At 33.3% G+C, this 15,874-nt stretch overlaps 1 protein-coding gene across 2 annotated transcripts in view; it reads left to right on the top strand.

Annotated features, from left to right (window-relative positions):
- The first annotated feature begins 473 nt into the window (after nucleotides 1–473).
- The window catches only part of LOC141659399 (callose synthase 9), a 42,624-nt gene continuing 27,223 nt past the window's right edge, over nucleotides 474–15,874 (top strand). The window contains exons 1-17 of one of the 2 annotated variants that reach the window (XM_074466252.1): nucleotides 474–696; nucleotides 1,444–1,642; nucleotides 2,898–2,995; nucleotides 3,385–3,548; nucleotides 3,796–3,919; nucleotides 6,163–6,273; nucleotides 6,403–6,528; nucleotides 7,570–7,659; nucleotides 8,910–9,007; nucleotides 9,225–9,342; nucleotides 10,498–10,623; nucleotides 12,956–13,032; nucleotides 13,117–13,198; nucleotides 13,974–14,096; nucleotides 15,032–15,134; nucleotides 15,272–15,395; nucleotides 15,499–15,688. In XM_074466252.1, coding sequence (XP_074322353.1) covers nucleotides 1,444–1,642; nucleotides 2,898–2,995; nucleotides 3,385–3,548; nucleotides 3,796–3,919; nucleotides 6,163–6,273; nucleotides 6,403–6,528; nucleotides 7,570–7,659; nucleotides 8,910–9,007; nucleotides 9,225–9,342; nucleotides 10,498–10,623; nucleotides 12,956–13,032; nucleotides 13,117–13,198; nucleotides 13,974–14,096; nucleotides 15,032–15,134; nucleotides 15,272–15,395; nucleotides 15,499–15,688 — 1,953 coding nt within the window. In that variant the 5' untranslated portion in view covers nucleotides 474–696. Of the gene's footprint in view, nucleotides 697–1,440; nucleotides 1,643–2,897; nucleotides 2,996–3,384; nucleotides 3,549–3,795; nucleotides 3,920–6,162; nucleotides 6,274–6,402; nucleotides 6,529–7,569; nucleotides 7,660–8,909; nucleotides 9,008–9,224; nucleotides 9,343–10,497; nucleotides 10,624–12,955; nucleotides 13,033–13,116; nucleotides 13,199–13,973; nucleotides 14,097–15,031; nucleotides 15,135–15,271; nucleotides 15,396–15,498; nucleotides 15,689–15,874 lie in introns of both variants that reach the window. The other variant, XM_074466251.1, reaches the window with a different exon arrangement.

Genomic DNA, 15,874 nt, shown 5'->3' with positions numbered 1-15,874 from the left:
ATCTCATTTATAAGTCCCCTACTTAGAAATATGGAATTCATATCATATTTCAAGAATATTTATTAATCTAATATTTATATTACAGTAAGTTAAGACATAATAATACGTTCGTTTTATAATGGGTCTAGCGCGCTAAAACAATATTAATGTATTTGTAATTCTTAATTTTATATCTTAACTAAATCACTTGTGACAATTTAATCAAGTTTAAAAGAGGATATTTATTATAATATTTGTCAAAAATAAAATTTCAAAAATACTGAAAATATTAAATCTTAAAATTTAAATAAAATAAATTTAATTTAGGAGAGAGAAATATTACAAAAATAGTGACTTCAGTATTTTAAAATACTTTTCCAATTTCGAGTATTCATTTGCTCTGAAAGAAAACGAATCAAATCTATTTTCAATTTAAAAAACTTTGATCCTAATCCGCGTTTTCTTTTTTCTTTTCCTTGGCAACAAAGGTTTCCGTTTACTTTCATCAGTGCGCATCCTTGTGAGATGTGACTCACAAAACATATATATACATCTTCCCTTTCTTTTTATAAGCTAGATTCGAGCTTGTTTTCTCTCTCCCTCTTTTTCATTTTAAATCCTTATCGCTCTCACCTAGGGTTTATTCAAATATATACATACACAATCTCGTAAGTATAGATCTCCCTTTAATACAGCTCCGGCCACATCTCCGATCCGGTTAGTCTCTCTCTCTCTCTCTCTCTCTCCTTCTCTCTCTCTCTCTCTCTCCCTCTCCCTCTCTCTCTCTCTCTCCCTCTCCCTCTCTCTCTCTCTCTCCCTCCCTCTCTCTCTCTCCCTCTCTCTCTCTCTCTGTCTCCGTGTTTTATACTATTTGATGCGGCTTTTAGTTAGTGTTTGTACTTGAAATTGTTGTGTATGTAATTGTAGTGTTGTTTATTTGTTAATTCCTGTCACTGTTTTGGATGAGCAAGTAGAGGGACGGGAAAATTGATGTTGTAGAATGTGTAATTAGGGTTTGAGAGTGTGGAGAAGTGATTATTAGGTTTTATTAAGTGAATAGATCCAGTTTTCTGAGTTTTTCCGTACTTAGTTTTACTAGTGTTGTTAGCTGTATGCAATGTGTTCGTACTTAATTTTACGTAGTATATGTGATTGTAATGTCGTTATATTGTTAGTTTCTGTCAATTTTGTGGATGAGCTAGTAGAGAAACTCGAAAATAGATTTTGTAGAATGTGTAATTAGGGTTTGAGAGTGTAGAGAAGTGATCATTTGGTTTTACTATAGATCTAATTTTTTTGAGTTTTTGTCTCGTAAGTGTTAGCTGTACGCGACGTGTTTGTAGTTTATTTTTTATGTTTAACGGATTGTAGACGTGTAAGTGTTAGCTGTACGCGACGAGTATGTCTATAGAAATGTTATTAGGGAATTTAAAAGGTGTAATTAATTTATTCTGTGTGTAGAAGATGCCTCCGGTGGAAGATTTGTGGGAGAGGTTGGTGCGTGCTGCACTGCATAGGGATAGAACTGGGGCTGATGCATATGGACGTCATGGCGGTATTGCTGCTAATGTCCCATCTTCTCTTACAAACAATAGGGATATCGATTCCATATTAAGAGCAGCAGACGAAATCCAAGATGAAGATGCAACCATATCTAGAATCTGTATGTATTGCTTTCAAATTTTTTTAGGTCCCAGGTACCTTTCGGGGAGCCACAAGATGAAAAACTTTTGTATTAGTAATTTTTTCTATGTAGCTGTCAAATCATTATTAATGCTTCTCTATATTACTGGTTGATTGTGCCCTTTTCTTCCTTTGTTTTACCGGCTTTAGTATAGTTGTGTATTAAATTTATAATTTGCCTTTCTGAGAAACACAAGTTGTGCTCTAAATATCCTTGAATATTTATACCTTTTCTTATCTATTAAATGTTGTAATGGGCCTATTGATAATTTTTTTTAACCGTTAGTTACCTCTTTTAAACTGCACGCCATCAATTTAAATTAATTAATAATTCAATTTTTAGAAGTTAAAACACACCTTTTCTTTTTCTTTCTATCTTGACCCTAGTAACTAGTACTCAAAATCCTTTTAATATATTTGTGTGGGAAAACAGTATGTTCATAGGTTTACATAAAACACACGTATCATTGGGTGGAGACCATGTATCCCCTTGTTAAGAAAGCTAAAACATGTTATTGCATTTAAAAGGCCTTAAAGTTAGTCAATTATTAATAAAATCATGCTAAAAGGTGGTAGATTTCACTTGATAGCGCAAATAGATATGGTGACGCAAACTACTTCAGATCTCCATATTACAGAATGTTATTTAAATGGTCACACATCCGCCAAACGAGTGACGTGCCTGATTTCAATAAAATTGATTGCATCTCCTAATTGCGTGACATACTTTAAATTATTTTTAGGAAAATGTTTTTTGGCCAAACATCTTATAGATGTGTCATATGTAATAGGTCAGACGTCTCTCAAATGGTTAACTGCTGGTTTTACCACTGTTCTAGTACATATCTTCCTATCTACCTCATGCATGCAAATTTCAGTCTTGTTTCTTATTCTTTAATCTTCGTTGTCCAGATTTTCAATTTATTATTGTTTATTGCAAAATAATGTTATATTGGTCACTGGTCATATGATTACGAGTACAAAATTGGGAAAATTCGTTAAGTGTTATACTGTTATTGATTTAAATGGCACACTATTTTAAGATGTCCAAATGCATATAGGACGTGTTGTTATTTTAATAATTATGTTTTTTTTGGTTTTTTTTTGGGGGGGGGGAGGATATCTTATACAACAGATTATGTTTTGTTCACTCTGCCACAAAACTTAAATTTTTTATGATATCCGTTTCTAATTGCTTTTAATTATGGTTTATCTCCTTGATTAAACTGTTTCAGTGTGTGAACATGCATATTCGTTGGCCCAAAATCTGGATCCTAACAGCGAGGGAAGAGGTGTCCTACAGTTTAAGACTGGGTTGATGTCCGTCATCAAGGTATGTTGTTACTTGCATGTGCATGATAGGGACACCCTGATTCGATATTTGTACACGAAATGTGTTTTGACAATTTTGAGACATTTTTGGTATGCAGCTAAATTAATATGTAATTCAGAAAAAACGAACTGAAATTAATTGTTCTCCTGGACTATCTTTGTTATCATTGGCATACTGGCATAGTTTGCAATTTGTTACAATATATATGTAGTATTGTATTTCTGATTGCTTTTCCAGTGTATAATTCTTCAATTTAGAATTATATTACAATTTGTCGATTAGTATGAACATTTTCGTGAACTCTCTCGGGGACGTTGAATTACTAATAATTTGAACATGTCCTTTAGATGCTATATTCACTACCTAACAATATTTTGACAATATTGCAGCAAAAGCTAGCAAAAAGGGATGGAGGAGGTATTGATAGGAGCCAAGACATTGCTCGCTTGCGAGAATTTTATAAGCTATACAGAGAGAAGAATAGAGTAGACAAGATGCAGGAAGAGGAAATGTTGTTGAGAGAGTCTGGCACATTTAGCGGAAACCTTGGCGAGTATGTCATGTCATGAGAAGAGGGAACTAATTGTATTTTAGAGCTGTTATTTTTTCATTCATTCATCTATGTTCAGTGTTAATCTCAAACTTTGTTGTCTTCTATTCACTGTTACAATTAAACGTAGTTGTTTCCTTTCGCTCCTAAGCATTTTTAAATGTCGTCATGTATGTACCTAATTTTGATTCCTTAATTTACAGTTAAGTTTCTGACATTTTTGTTTAATAATTTTATGTCTGAACTTCAGGTTGGAACGAAAAACTGTCAAGAGAAAAAGGGTTTTTGCAACTCTTAAAGTTTTAGGGACAGTACTAGAGCAGCTTAGTAATGAGGTTTCTCCTGAAGATGCAGATAGATTAATTCCTGATGAGGTTTGGTGTTGATTTCTGTTGTAAATTCCTTTTGTTATGAATATACTTCCTCCGTCCCACAATGATAGTCTCTTTTGAGAGAAATTGATTAAATACTATTTTACATGTCCATTTCCAACTTCCAAAGCAAAAATGTGAACATTTTCCTAAATTATCCTTTATGAAAATTGTATAACAATGAATGAGTAGCGAGGAAGTCTAAAACAGTTTATATCTTATGAAATAAATTGTATAATAGTTATATTCTTATAACAATTAAAGTATGTATGTACAAGAGTCAAGATACATCATATTATGTCGAGAATATATGTACATGTGCATCAAAAAACCTAATTTGACTCAATTTAACACAGCTCATATGCTAGAGGTTAATATATTGCTTCATATAAGTTTAAAATTTGACTTGTTTTATGATAACTAAGGAGTCAGTATAGTTTTAAGTATTTTCATGTAAAAATTTGTTTTGCATTTTTGTGGAGTATGTAAAATGTATGTTTCTGTTGTGTAAACTTTATAGGATTGAAGTAGATTAAATAAGCTTGTATGTTCTTTTATTGAAGTTTAACATATCTGGATATTTGGGTAATGATCCTTTGTTATGGTTTAAGAGCATTCTCATTCGAATCCCCATCTTCATTATTTGAGAAAATTTATAACATTTCATCTAAAAATCATCCTGCATCTGGCACCCTAAAATGAGGTTTAGATTTAGGGACTGAAATTCAATCCCCATATTTGGGGTTCCACTGTAGATCCCCATATGTCCTTTATCACCTGCCACATCATCATCTTCCCTGCTTTCTCTCTCCAATTACTGCTATCCACTCTCAAGAAATTAATAGAAAAAGAAAATGGGGATAGAGATGAGGAATGCATTGGAGGAGATTTTTAAGAGGTAAATAAAATTTGAAGATAATTTTGGGGAAATACTACTTTTAGTATGATTTTGGGGATGAGGATAGGGATCCCACTGTGAATGCTCTAACATATTACATGTCTGGATATTTGTGTTATGGTATCTTCTGATACAAGTTTTCAAGTATAATATCTTTTTAATGAAATTTCTTTTACAGTTATGGCTTCGGAGTTATCTTTCAGTGTTTGTTGAGCCTCCTGTTTGGAATGTCTACTAAGTTATTTATAAGCTGAAAAATGTTTGGCAGTAATATTTTCCTGCTTTTATGTGTAAATATTAATCTGTATTGTTGGCAACTCTCTTATTTGTATCTATTTTCTCATTTTTTGGGTTTTATCTTTTTCAACCATTTTACACCTAAGCTTGCTCAAGAACCCCTACATTATTCGGACTGTAATTGGCTATTTGCCTTGGGGGGGTGGTTTTAAAAAAATATGCTCCTAATCCTACCTGTGAGTGTGAAAACAGAAATGAAGGACATCATTCTCATATCAAAATGTAAAGTTTTATTCTGAATTTTTTGATGTCACAATGTCTTTCAAGTTCCCTTAAGTTCATAAATGTGTTCTGAAAGATGGGCATCAAATCATTTTTACCTACTTACCCACACTGATACCGTGTAAGATGCACTTCTGATCGTCTTCTTATCAATGATCTCTTTTGCTCTAGATAGCTCACATGTAATTTGCTCTTAGAGTCATGAATTCCTATCCAATAAATTTCAGACTTGCATAATCCGGGGAATTTAGTACTCCACCTTTTTTTACCACACTACAGCAAAACTAGAAGAAATTTGAAGCCTAATAGTAAGCTTAATTTGCATAAATGAATTTGATAAACTGTGTGAAGAATAAAATTGTATATAAAGTAATGTGTTTAGACAAAATATCTTTAGACAAAATATCCAATAAATTTCAGACTTGCATAATCCGGGGAATTTAGTACTATCTTTAGACAAAATATCCAATAAATTTCAGACTTGCATAATCCGGGGAATTTAGTACTCCACCTTTTTTTACCACACTACAGCAAAACTAGAAGAAATTTGAAGCCTAATAGTAAGCTTAATTTGCATAAATGAATTTGATAAACTGTGTGAAGAATAAAATTGTATATAAAGTAATGTGTTTAGACAAAATATCTTTATTGTGCCATGATATGTATAGTGGACAGCTGTTTTTCCCTAGATTACTTTCGGCTGTTTTTTCCTTGATTAGTTGTACTGATAATTATTTGTTCCGACTTTAAATATTTTACAATCTAGGAGCAAGTATTGTTAATTATGAATTGTTATTTCTTCACTGAAAATAGTTGCTTCACTTTTCAGCTGAAACGCATGATTGAATCAGATGCGGCAATGACAGAGGACTTAGTTGCTTATAACATTATACCGCTTGATGCTCCCACAGTGACAAATGTCATAACATCATTTGCCGAGGTTAGTAGCTTCATCTTGTTGCTTATTGAATATAGCTACCTTTAATCATATGCTGAGGTTAGTAGCTTCATCTTGTTGCTTATTGAATATAGCTACCTTTAATCATATGCTGACACAACTTGCATACAGGTACAAGCAGCAATTGCTGCTGTGAAGTACTTCAGGGGTCTACCAAAACTGCCAGATAATTTCCCCATCCCCGCTTCAAGAAATGCAGATATCTTTGATTTTCTGCACTATGTGTTTGGTTTTCAGGTGACATTACGGTTCTTAGAAGCTCTTTACCTTTTTCTGCAGTTTCCGCTTTGTGCTCTATATTTATAACTAGATGTTATCTTCTGCTTTCAGACCTTCTTATTAAATTTGATTACGTCATAGAGTTTAATAAATTATTAATGTATCTAACGCTTGGCATCTTTGTTTACACATTTGTTAAAAGTGGTATAAACTTTTTCAGTTTTTTGTTTTTGTGGTGTGTTAAACCTTCAAGATCCTGCAACTAGTTTATATTAATAGATCTGCAGAATGTCTTCCTGTGAGATTTTACATAATTTGATTTCCAATATAGGTCTACCCTGATGGTTAGATGATAAAAAAGAAGAGGATCTGTTCTATGTATGTAACCCAAATAGATCTAGTATTGGGCTGATAAATTTGAATAAGCATTTTACACACAGTCTCTTTACTATAAATGCTATATTTGACAAATTATTCATCTTTGTTATCCCTAATTCAAGTAAAAAAATGTATCCCCTGTGCTGTAATCTCTGCTCATGTTGGTTTGGAGGAGTTTATTAAGCTCCTTGGTGTTTGGATATTGTTATGGTGGGATCCCTGTATATAGCCAGCGATGTTTTTTGATTATGTCTTGGTAGCTATTTACTTCCTTTCTTAGTATCAGTGGCAAAAATGGCTCATTAACTCTATAATAGCTTATTATATGCATTTGTTTTCTCAAAATATATCAAAAAATTATGTTGTCAGAAGTAAATTTGAAGTTTGAGCAATAAAGCATAGGGTCATTAGTTTGTGAGCGTAAAGGTCAAAGCCATAACACGATGTATTAAATAGCAATAGTGAAAATTGTCAGTAGTTACGGGATAAAGTCAGTGCTCATTGGTATCAGCCAAAATTTTCGATGTCAGTTATCTAATCTAGGATGTGTTTGGCTATGATTCTTAGAGTTTAAAGTAAATTATATGTTTGTCCCCTTGTATAAGTTTAACCTTCAAAAAAATAATTATGCTTTCAAATTGTTTGGACATGTGGTCCTGATGGTTATATCCTCTTTTCCAGAAAGATAATGTTTCCAATCAGCGCGAACATGTTGTGCATCTTCTCGCAAATGGACAAAGTCGCCTTGGCATACCTGAGGTTCCTGAACCGGTAGGTCTTCTTTTTTCCTGGAAGAGTTACAGTCTTTGAAGACATTCATGTGTGTACCGTATGGATTAATTGGATGGTGTACCTTTCCAAGTAATTATTAGCTAGTGTTTCACTAATTAAAAGAATCGGAAGAAGACATTTTTGCATGATTAACATAACAGAATTAATCATTAATTGCCTCTTCTATGTGCATGGTTGTTGAAGGTGCACCTAAGCATATGCATGATTAAAAGGGCCATTCATTTTTTGCGTGTAGCCTAACCTGAGGGTCTTTAGCCACTCACCATTATGAATATTTCACCAGCTGGTTGCCACTTGCTTTAGTTTAGAGAGTCTCAAACTGTGCAGTACAATGACATTCACGAAAGGCTGTACAATGACAATCTGAAATTTAATTTGCAAATATGAATTGAAAGTAGGCTGGTTCAGGATGTTATAAATATAGTTCTCATTGTAGTTATTTGTATTCTTGATTCCGTAAATATAGTAATTGATTACACAATATGTAGGTGAATCTGTATCATCCTGAAATTTCTGTGTACCAAATATGTTTTTGAAAATTTGAAATGATTCCCTATTATACGATAAAGAGAGAATAATTTTCCGGCCTCCCTGTGGACCATAACTGCCGATCATAGTTATCTCCCAGTTTAAGTGTCAGGGTTATTATATTAGATACGAATTTAGTAATTAGTATATATCTTTGTCGTTCTTGCTGGAGTACAAGTAAAGTAACGACCTTTTACCTTTACTAGCGGGCCTATTGATTTTACATATTGACAAGTCTAGCAAATGTGCATCTTGAGATCCTGGATTGACGGTAAGAGTTGGTCTTGAATAATTACCCTTGCTAGGCAAATTTCCCTTGTCCCCAGATTGTCTTGGATCTGATGGTAAAGCAACCCCTTTCCCGTTAGAGAAAAAGAAGCCAGTAGGCTACTTCACAACAGGTTCATCTCAAGAAAATGAATTTAAAGCTATAGCTATATGTGATTTTCATTTTCTATATATCTTATTAGTAGCATGCATCTTACCTTGCAAGTGAAAATGAATTTTGTGAAAAGAAATTATTGGTTTATTATAAGATTGTTTCCCATTGCAGATTCGTGTCAGTTTCCTTCCTTTTGATAGTGTGAAAATTTGAATTAGTGACGACTTCTGTTAAAATCCACAGATTATTTGATTTGATGGCCTATCTTGCAATTCTGTGCAACATTTGACTTGTGTATCTGCTATCTTGTTTCATTTAGAAACTGGATGAGGCTGCTGCACAGGAGTTATTTTTGAAATCATTGGATAACTACATCAACTGGTGCAACTATTTGAGCATTTCACTGGTCTGGAGCAAGTATTGAACCTTAACCATTATAATCTGTTATATATTTGTTACCGATGGCATCTTATATTGTTTCTTTTCGCGCGTTATTATAAAATGTGTCTCTCTATGTCCCGATACTGAACACACCTACATTGTATGTGTATCTATATGCAATACTGATATAATTTATTTTGATTGATTTTCATGGCCTAAAAATTTGATTCCTATTTTTGGTCACCTTCCACAGGTTACCGGAAGTTAGCATGGAGAGGAAGGTGCTATTTTTAAGTTTATATTTTCTAATATGGGGTGAAGCAGCCAACATCAGATTTCTTCCTGAATGCTTGTGCTACATATTCCACCATGTAGGTTGAGTAAGCAAGATATTTGAAATTTCCGTAATGTTATATTATATATTCATCAGGATGGTTATGTGTGCCTAGTACTTTCTGTGATTAGCTACATTTATCCTCTAAATTTATCAATTGCTTATTTTTTTTTGCCTTTTAGAATGCAGCAACAACGAGTTAGTTATAGTTATACTACTTTATAATTCGTAAATTAATACTATTGTTTGGTCCTCTATTTCCTTTCTATGGCATGGTCTGACCTAAATATTAATTAGGACTGTGGCCTAAATATCAATCAGGTTTTAGGACTGTGGCACGGTACCTCACCTATTGCAAAGATATATTAGGAGGAAGACATTAGGCATAGTTTTACGGTACCTCACCTATTGCAAAGATAGATTAGGAGGAAGACATTAGGCATAATTGCCAGCCATTCACATTTTAAAGAATCAAACCTAATGTAAATACTTTAAACCTCCAAACTTTTGATCCTTGCATACATGTATAGTATAAAGCTTGACTTCTGTTCTTCAAATAAATCTTAATTGTAGTCTTTAATTGTCTTGATTAAATTAAAGTTGAAGGCTCTGGACAATTACAGAGCCCAACTATAGTCCTACCACCAACGAAGTCACAGAACAATCTAAATATTTAGTCCAAAATCCTCGACTCTTACAAACTAGTTAGGTTTGAAAATAGATATCTGTTCTCAATTTAAATTGTACTTGCATACTAAATAAATTCGGGTTTCCGAATAAACTACACTAAGAACTACTTCAAGCCGATACTTGGAAATAACCTTTATCTTCCTTCATGCAATGTGTTGGAGCAATAACAATGTTCGTGCTCTCATATTTCCACACCACTATCTATGCAATCAACGTTTCCCTTTTCTTTTGCTCTCACATGACCATATGTCCTGTTTTCCTTTTATGTTAATCGAGTAAATGTTGATCATTTTTCTAATATAATACTAATAGGACTTGCTCACTGGATTCATAAAACAATAATGTTAGTTTATAAATTCATATACCTATCTATTGGTCAACTGTGGGCCTGTGGCATCAAGTTATATTAGAAAAGAATCAGGAAGACATGATCTAAGACAGTAGAATCGCCACCTTAATTGGCCTTCTGTTATTTCGTAACTGAAAGTTATTATTCTTGCAGATGGGAATGGAATTAAACGAAATTTTACGACAACAGGTTGCACAACCAGCCAAGAGTTGTGCATCTGAAGCTGGGGTTTCTTTCCTTAATCAAGTTATATGTCCTCTTTATGATGTTGTTGCTGCGGTATGGACCACCTATTATCTTTCGTCCCTTTTTTTTCTTGATTACTTTTACCATTAAAGAAAAATTTTCAGCTTAATGTGATAGAACCAATGAAGGATAAAAGGCCTAGTACTATGGGATGTAACCCCACTGGACCTTGCAAAAATAGCCCTAAGTATTAGATTTATCAAATATATTGGCTTGTACTTGAGCTGGTTGTCATCATGTTATGTGCTTTATGGTGTTCATTTGTAAGTTTTTTTTTCTTCATTTACACATTTAGGTATATGTTATATATACGTACGTATAAGTACATTTGTTAATATTTGATTTATTTAAAACTTTCAAGTACATAATCTAATTATACATTAGATTAAGAAGCAATGCCTGCATGAACCTAAATGTAAAATATAAAGTACTTTATTTCCCCCCATGTATTTTAGTTGTTGAAAAAGATAAAGCGATTTTGTTATACATAATCTACCTTTTAGTTGGTTATGAGGCGTAAATTTGCGACTTACAAATCAGCCACCTATGTTATAGGAATATATGTTGGCATTTGCATGTTATAAGTTGATCACAATATGGCGTTGAAGTTTTGTTATGTATATATTTCCTGCTGTTGCTACTTGCAAAATTCTCTAGATTTTCTGCGGTGAGTAACTAGGAGTGATGTTTAAGATATCTTGAGCATAGAGAAGAGATAGATTATTGGTGAAGTAGCTGATTTACGTAGACATGAGTTTGGTTGGTTTATGAGCTACGTAACCGTGTTCATTCTTACATGTGGTTGTGAAGCATTAGTTACAAATGTGACATTCCACAAGTATCTAGCAAATTCAATATAAATCATAAAAAAATGCATATATTCATTATTCAATAGCTCTAAAAATGTGATGATACTGCACATGATGAAGATGCAAAATATGACTACTAGACTATCCACCGATCGAATTCGTTATTAGAGTTGTTTACCTTGTACTTTATGCAAATAAGTTATGGACATTTCTCACTTTTTCTGCTTGTGTACGACTCACAAATGTGTACATGAAGCGTTAGTTGTACTGTTTTCTATCTTATTGCTGTTAATTAAGCAATTCTATGCCAGTGCTATGTTTACACTGGGCGGTATTTTTTGTGTTGTGTAGTTTGGTAGCCATTTTGTACTTGGAAGCTTACCCGGACTGTCTCTAAGTAGACGCACACAGGCCATGCGGCATACAAAACATATATTGACATAAAATATATTACTGTTATAAAATAAAGGCGGAGAAGCTGTTTAAAGACGGGATTACATCTCTGTGCAGAGGAGCAACAAATCTATGTTTAGATTAACCAATAATCACCAATTTGTAGTAATCTCTAGTTAGTAACGAATATTACAAGAGTTTATATGGTAATCCCAGACTTGTAGGTAAAATTCTAATAAACGGAAACAAATCCTTTTTAACTAATACCATTATCTATACCATCTTATCTAAAATCTAAAATTTTTCTATTTAATTAATATGAAAGATTCTAACCAATGTATGTATATTTGTGTTTGTGTGTGTATTTATATCTATCTAAATAAATATGTTTCAAAAAGTTAGCCACTACTATATTTAAATTCTAGTCCGAATCTATAAATCTGTTATTTGTCTCAATATTTGGCTTAAATACATTTTGAACCTATAAGTTCAATGAATATACATGTTGAACCTAAACACTAAAATCTGTTAAACCATAGCATCCAACTAATGTGGAAAATAGAACTGCAATATTTTAAAGTAGTTACGTTCTAACATGTAACTGTTACTAAATCTCTGATAAACAAGTGTGAGATATGTACAAAGCAATCTCTGGATTACAATATCCCGAGAAGAAGAGATCAAGTAATTGGTTTGATCGACAAATGTTGCCTTTAGGGTTCAATTTTTGCAGTTTAAGAAGATCGGGATTAAGTGCTTGCTTTTTCATACATTTGAGTTCGACTATGTTTAGGATGCATTATAGCTGTGACTTATAGGTTTTATTTCTTTTAACATATACTCCCTTAGTCCCTTCCAATTGTTTACATTTCTGAGGAAGTGTCCGGCAAGCATTTTAAGGTGCATAAAAAGTATAGTTATGTAACTTATTTTTACAATTTTCTTTTTTTGAATAAAAGTTGAATGTTTTAATTTTTATTCAGAAAAACAAAATTGTAAAAAAAAAATACAGAACTATACTTATATGCACCTTAAAATGCGTGTCGGGCACTCTCTAGAAAATGTAAACAATTGAAAGGGACGGAGGGAGTAACTATTATATATCTTCATGTGAAGCTTCGGATGTCATTTATAAAGACTGTGCTAAACATATGGGGTTTCAGGAAGCTGGAAATAATGATAATGGGAGAGCACCTCATTCCGCTTGGAGAAACTATGATGATTTTAACGAGTATTTTTGGTGAGCCTATTAAGTTTGGTACTTTTAGAAATTTTAGTGTACCATTGATCTTTTGCAACTAAGCTGCGTTACCTTTTTCTGCAGGTCAATCCCTTGCTTTCAAGAACTTGGTTGGCCTTGGCGCAAAGATTCCTCTTTTTTAATTAAGCCACCAAAGAGGTCAAAGGTCCGCAAAATTCTAATCTCTCTTGCTTGTGGGTAGTCATTTGATTAATCTTGCTTTGTTTTAATATATGGAGTTGTTCATTTTTTATACACAATTAAATTTTCATCATCAAATGTTATTGTTCTCCGTTTCTTTCAAATAAGAGTATAGGTCATGTCTTTAAGAATGTCATTCCAGTTAAACTATTTCCAGAAACATGGAAGCAGTCAAGAGTAGGGTCTAAATATATGCTTTCGTGCTTTTCGCGAATTTTCATTAAAAAGGTGATAGTTCTTCATTTGTTTGAGGTTCACATTGTAGTTATACTATTTGCTAGATACATGAAACTCGGTCTAGCATAAGGTGTACTATGAATTTTTGTTAGAGGAAGTTTCTAGGAGTGACTTTGCGTTTATGAAATAGTAACATATGGGAACATGAAATGAAATACTGCGATTTCTTGGAAGTCGTGTCAATGCTTTTCTTTAGGATGCCTACTTGGTGGGTAAAAATATTTCGATCAAGTTCAGTGTGTTGGTCAAGATTCTTCTTAGTTTTTGGAGCAGTATGTCCATATCTTGATTAAGTGGTTCTTGGTGACTGTGTTTTAAGCATTGTGAAAAGTAAATAATTTTGTTTTGTTTCATCAGGAGTAATGTTGTTAAATATGTAAGCAAATTTTTTTGGTGGTTAATGTTGTTTTTAATATGAGATCATTTTGTGGTGTAAATATCAGTTCGGGCTTGTCTTAGTATTCAACTCTGTCTGAATTTTATCATGAATCTTTTTATTACAGAATTTTTTAAAATCTGGAAAAAGCAAGCGCCAGGGAAAAACCTCTTTTGTTGAGCATCGAACATTTCTGCATCTGTATCACAGCTTCCACCGCCTGTGGATATTCCTATTTATGATGTTTCAGGTCCGGAAGTTAACTACATTTGCTATAATTATTTTCTTCCTGTTAAGTTTATAATTTGTCTTCATATGTGTATCATCCTTCATCTTTTTTTTCCTGCTACTCTTAATTAAAAAGAGATGCATTCAATTTACTGGCATTAATCTTAGGTATGTTTATACACCGTACCATTATCATTAACTAGTGTACCTTAAAACTAATGGTGTAATTGTCTAGCTTTCTCATGCCTATTTCATAAGATAGTTGAGGACATTAATCATTAATCTAATCCGTTAAGTGATATGATAATGGAAATTGCTTAAGAAGTTTGTATGATGAATGTACTGAATCAGTTATGATTCCCATTGTAACCACATGATGTCAATCTGTATATTTCCTGTGACTTAGACTCCAAGCCGACCTACATTATTTCCTGTCTGGGGAAGATCACAGCTTCATGATCAGTCATTAGTCCATTGTCTAAACATTTGGTTATCATCATGTGTATTTAATTATCCAAACCACTACTGAGTACTTGTATGTACAATTCATGACCTTACGTGTGAGCTTGCTTTGGGTTAGGATGACTAGGCAGTTTCTTCTCAAGGTAGTAGTTTTGTCTTAATATGATTCAGAAGGATATTTGACTGGGGTGATCACAATTGTATAAGTAATGCACTGCAAATGTTTGGGCAATAACGTGTTGGAATCAGCAAGGGAGGAGGATTCACATCCCTACGATGTTATGCTAGTGCGTTGAGATAAGGAACACAGGGTCAGACTTATAGCCATCTAATCTATCATTTACAGTGTTCTTTTATTTGATAGGGTTATTTCATAAATCACATAAAATTGTCTTTACTATTAGTTGTACCCTTATGTGTGTTTATGTTACCGGTCCTTGTTTGTTTTTCAATTACTTTAGATTGCTCCGTTGTTAATTAAAATGTGTAATTCAGGGACTTGCAATCATTGCTTTTAATGATGGAAATCTGGACTCCAAGACCTTGCGAGAAGCTCTTAGTCTTGCTCCAACTTATTTTGTAATGAAGTTTATTCAAAGTAAGTTTTTCTGCTTTGCAAGTTGTTTTTTAGCTTGTCATTGTCTCCTAGTCCAGTTTATAAACGTTATGTCTGGCGTGTTATAAGATTCAATCATTTTCCTTCAGTTTTAAACATTTCCCACTTTCTGGTGGTAGGTGTACTTGACATTTTAATGATGTATGGTGCCTATGCAACGACTAGAGCTGCAGCAGTTTCAAGAATTTTTATCAAGTTCTTGTGGTTCAGCGCCGCTTCAGTTATCATGACTCTTCTTTATGTGTATGCTGCTACCGTTGGTCTCATAATTTCAGTTGGCCTATGACTATATATATATGAGTTCAATTTTATTAATTTGTCTGTCGATATATGTTATGTGTTACAGGAAAGCTCTCCAAGAGAGAAATAAATCACTTGCGGGTTCACTTATATTGAGAGTATATGTTATTATCATAGCCATCTATGCCGGCATCATGTTCTTTATGAGTGTCCTAATGAGGTTACCAGCTTGCCACAGTCTTACTAATTCTTGCAGTAGCTGGACTATAGTTCACTTTCTGAAGTGGATGAACCAGGTTTTTCTAATTTTTTTACTTGTATTCACACTATTGATTGTATCATTTATGTAGGGGTGAGCAAAAAAAAGTCAAACCGACCGGACCGGACCAAACCGACCAAACCGCTTTTTACGGTTTTTTCGGCGGTTCGACTTGGTCTAGGTTTGGTGTGAATAAAAACCGTTATTTTACGGTTCGACCTGG

Source organism: Apium graveolens, chromosome 5, assembly GCF_009905375.1.
Source record: "Apium graveolens cultivar Ventura chromosome 5, ASM990537v1, whole genome shotgun sequence".
Lineage (NCBI taxonomy): Eukaryota > Viridiplantae > Streptophyta > Magnoliopsida > Apiales > Apiaceae > Apium > Apium graveolens.
Note: the sequence above shows the minus strand (reverse complement) of the source record. Positions and strands in the feature narration are given on the sequence as shown.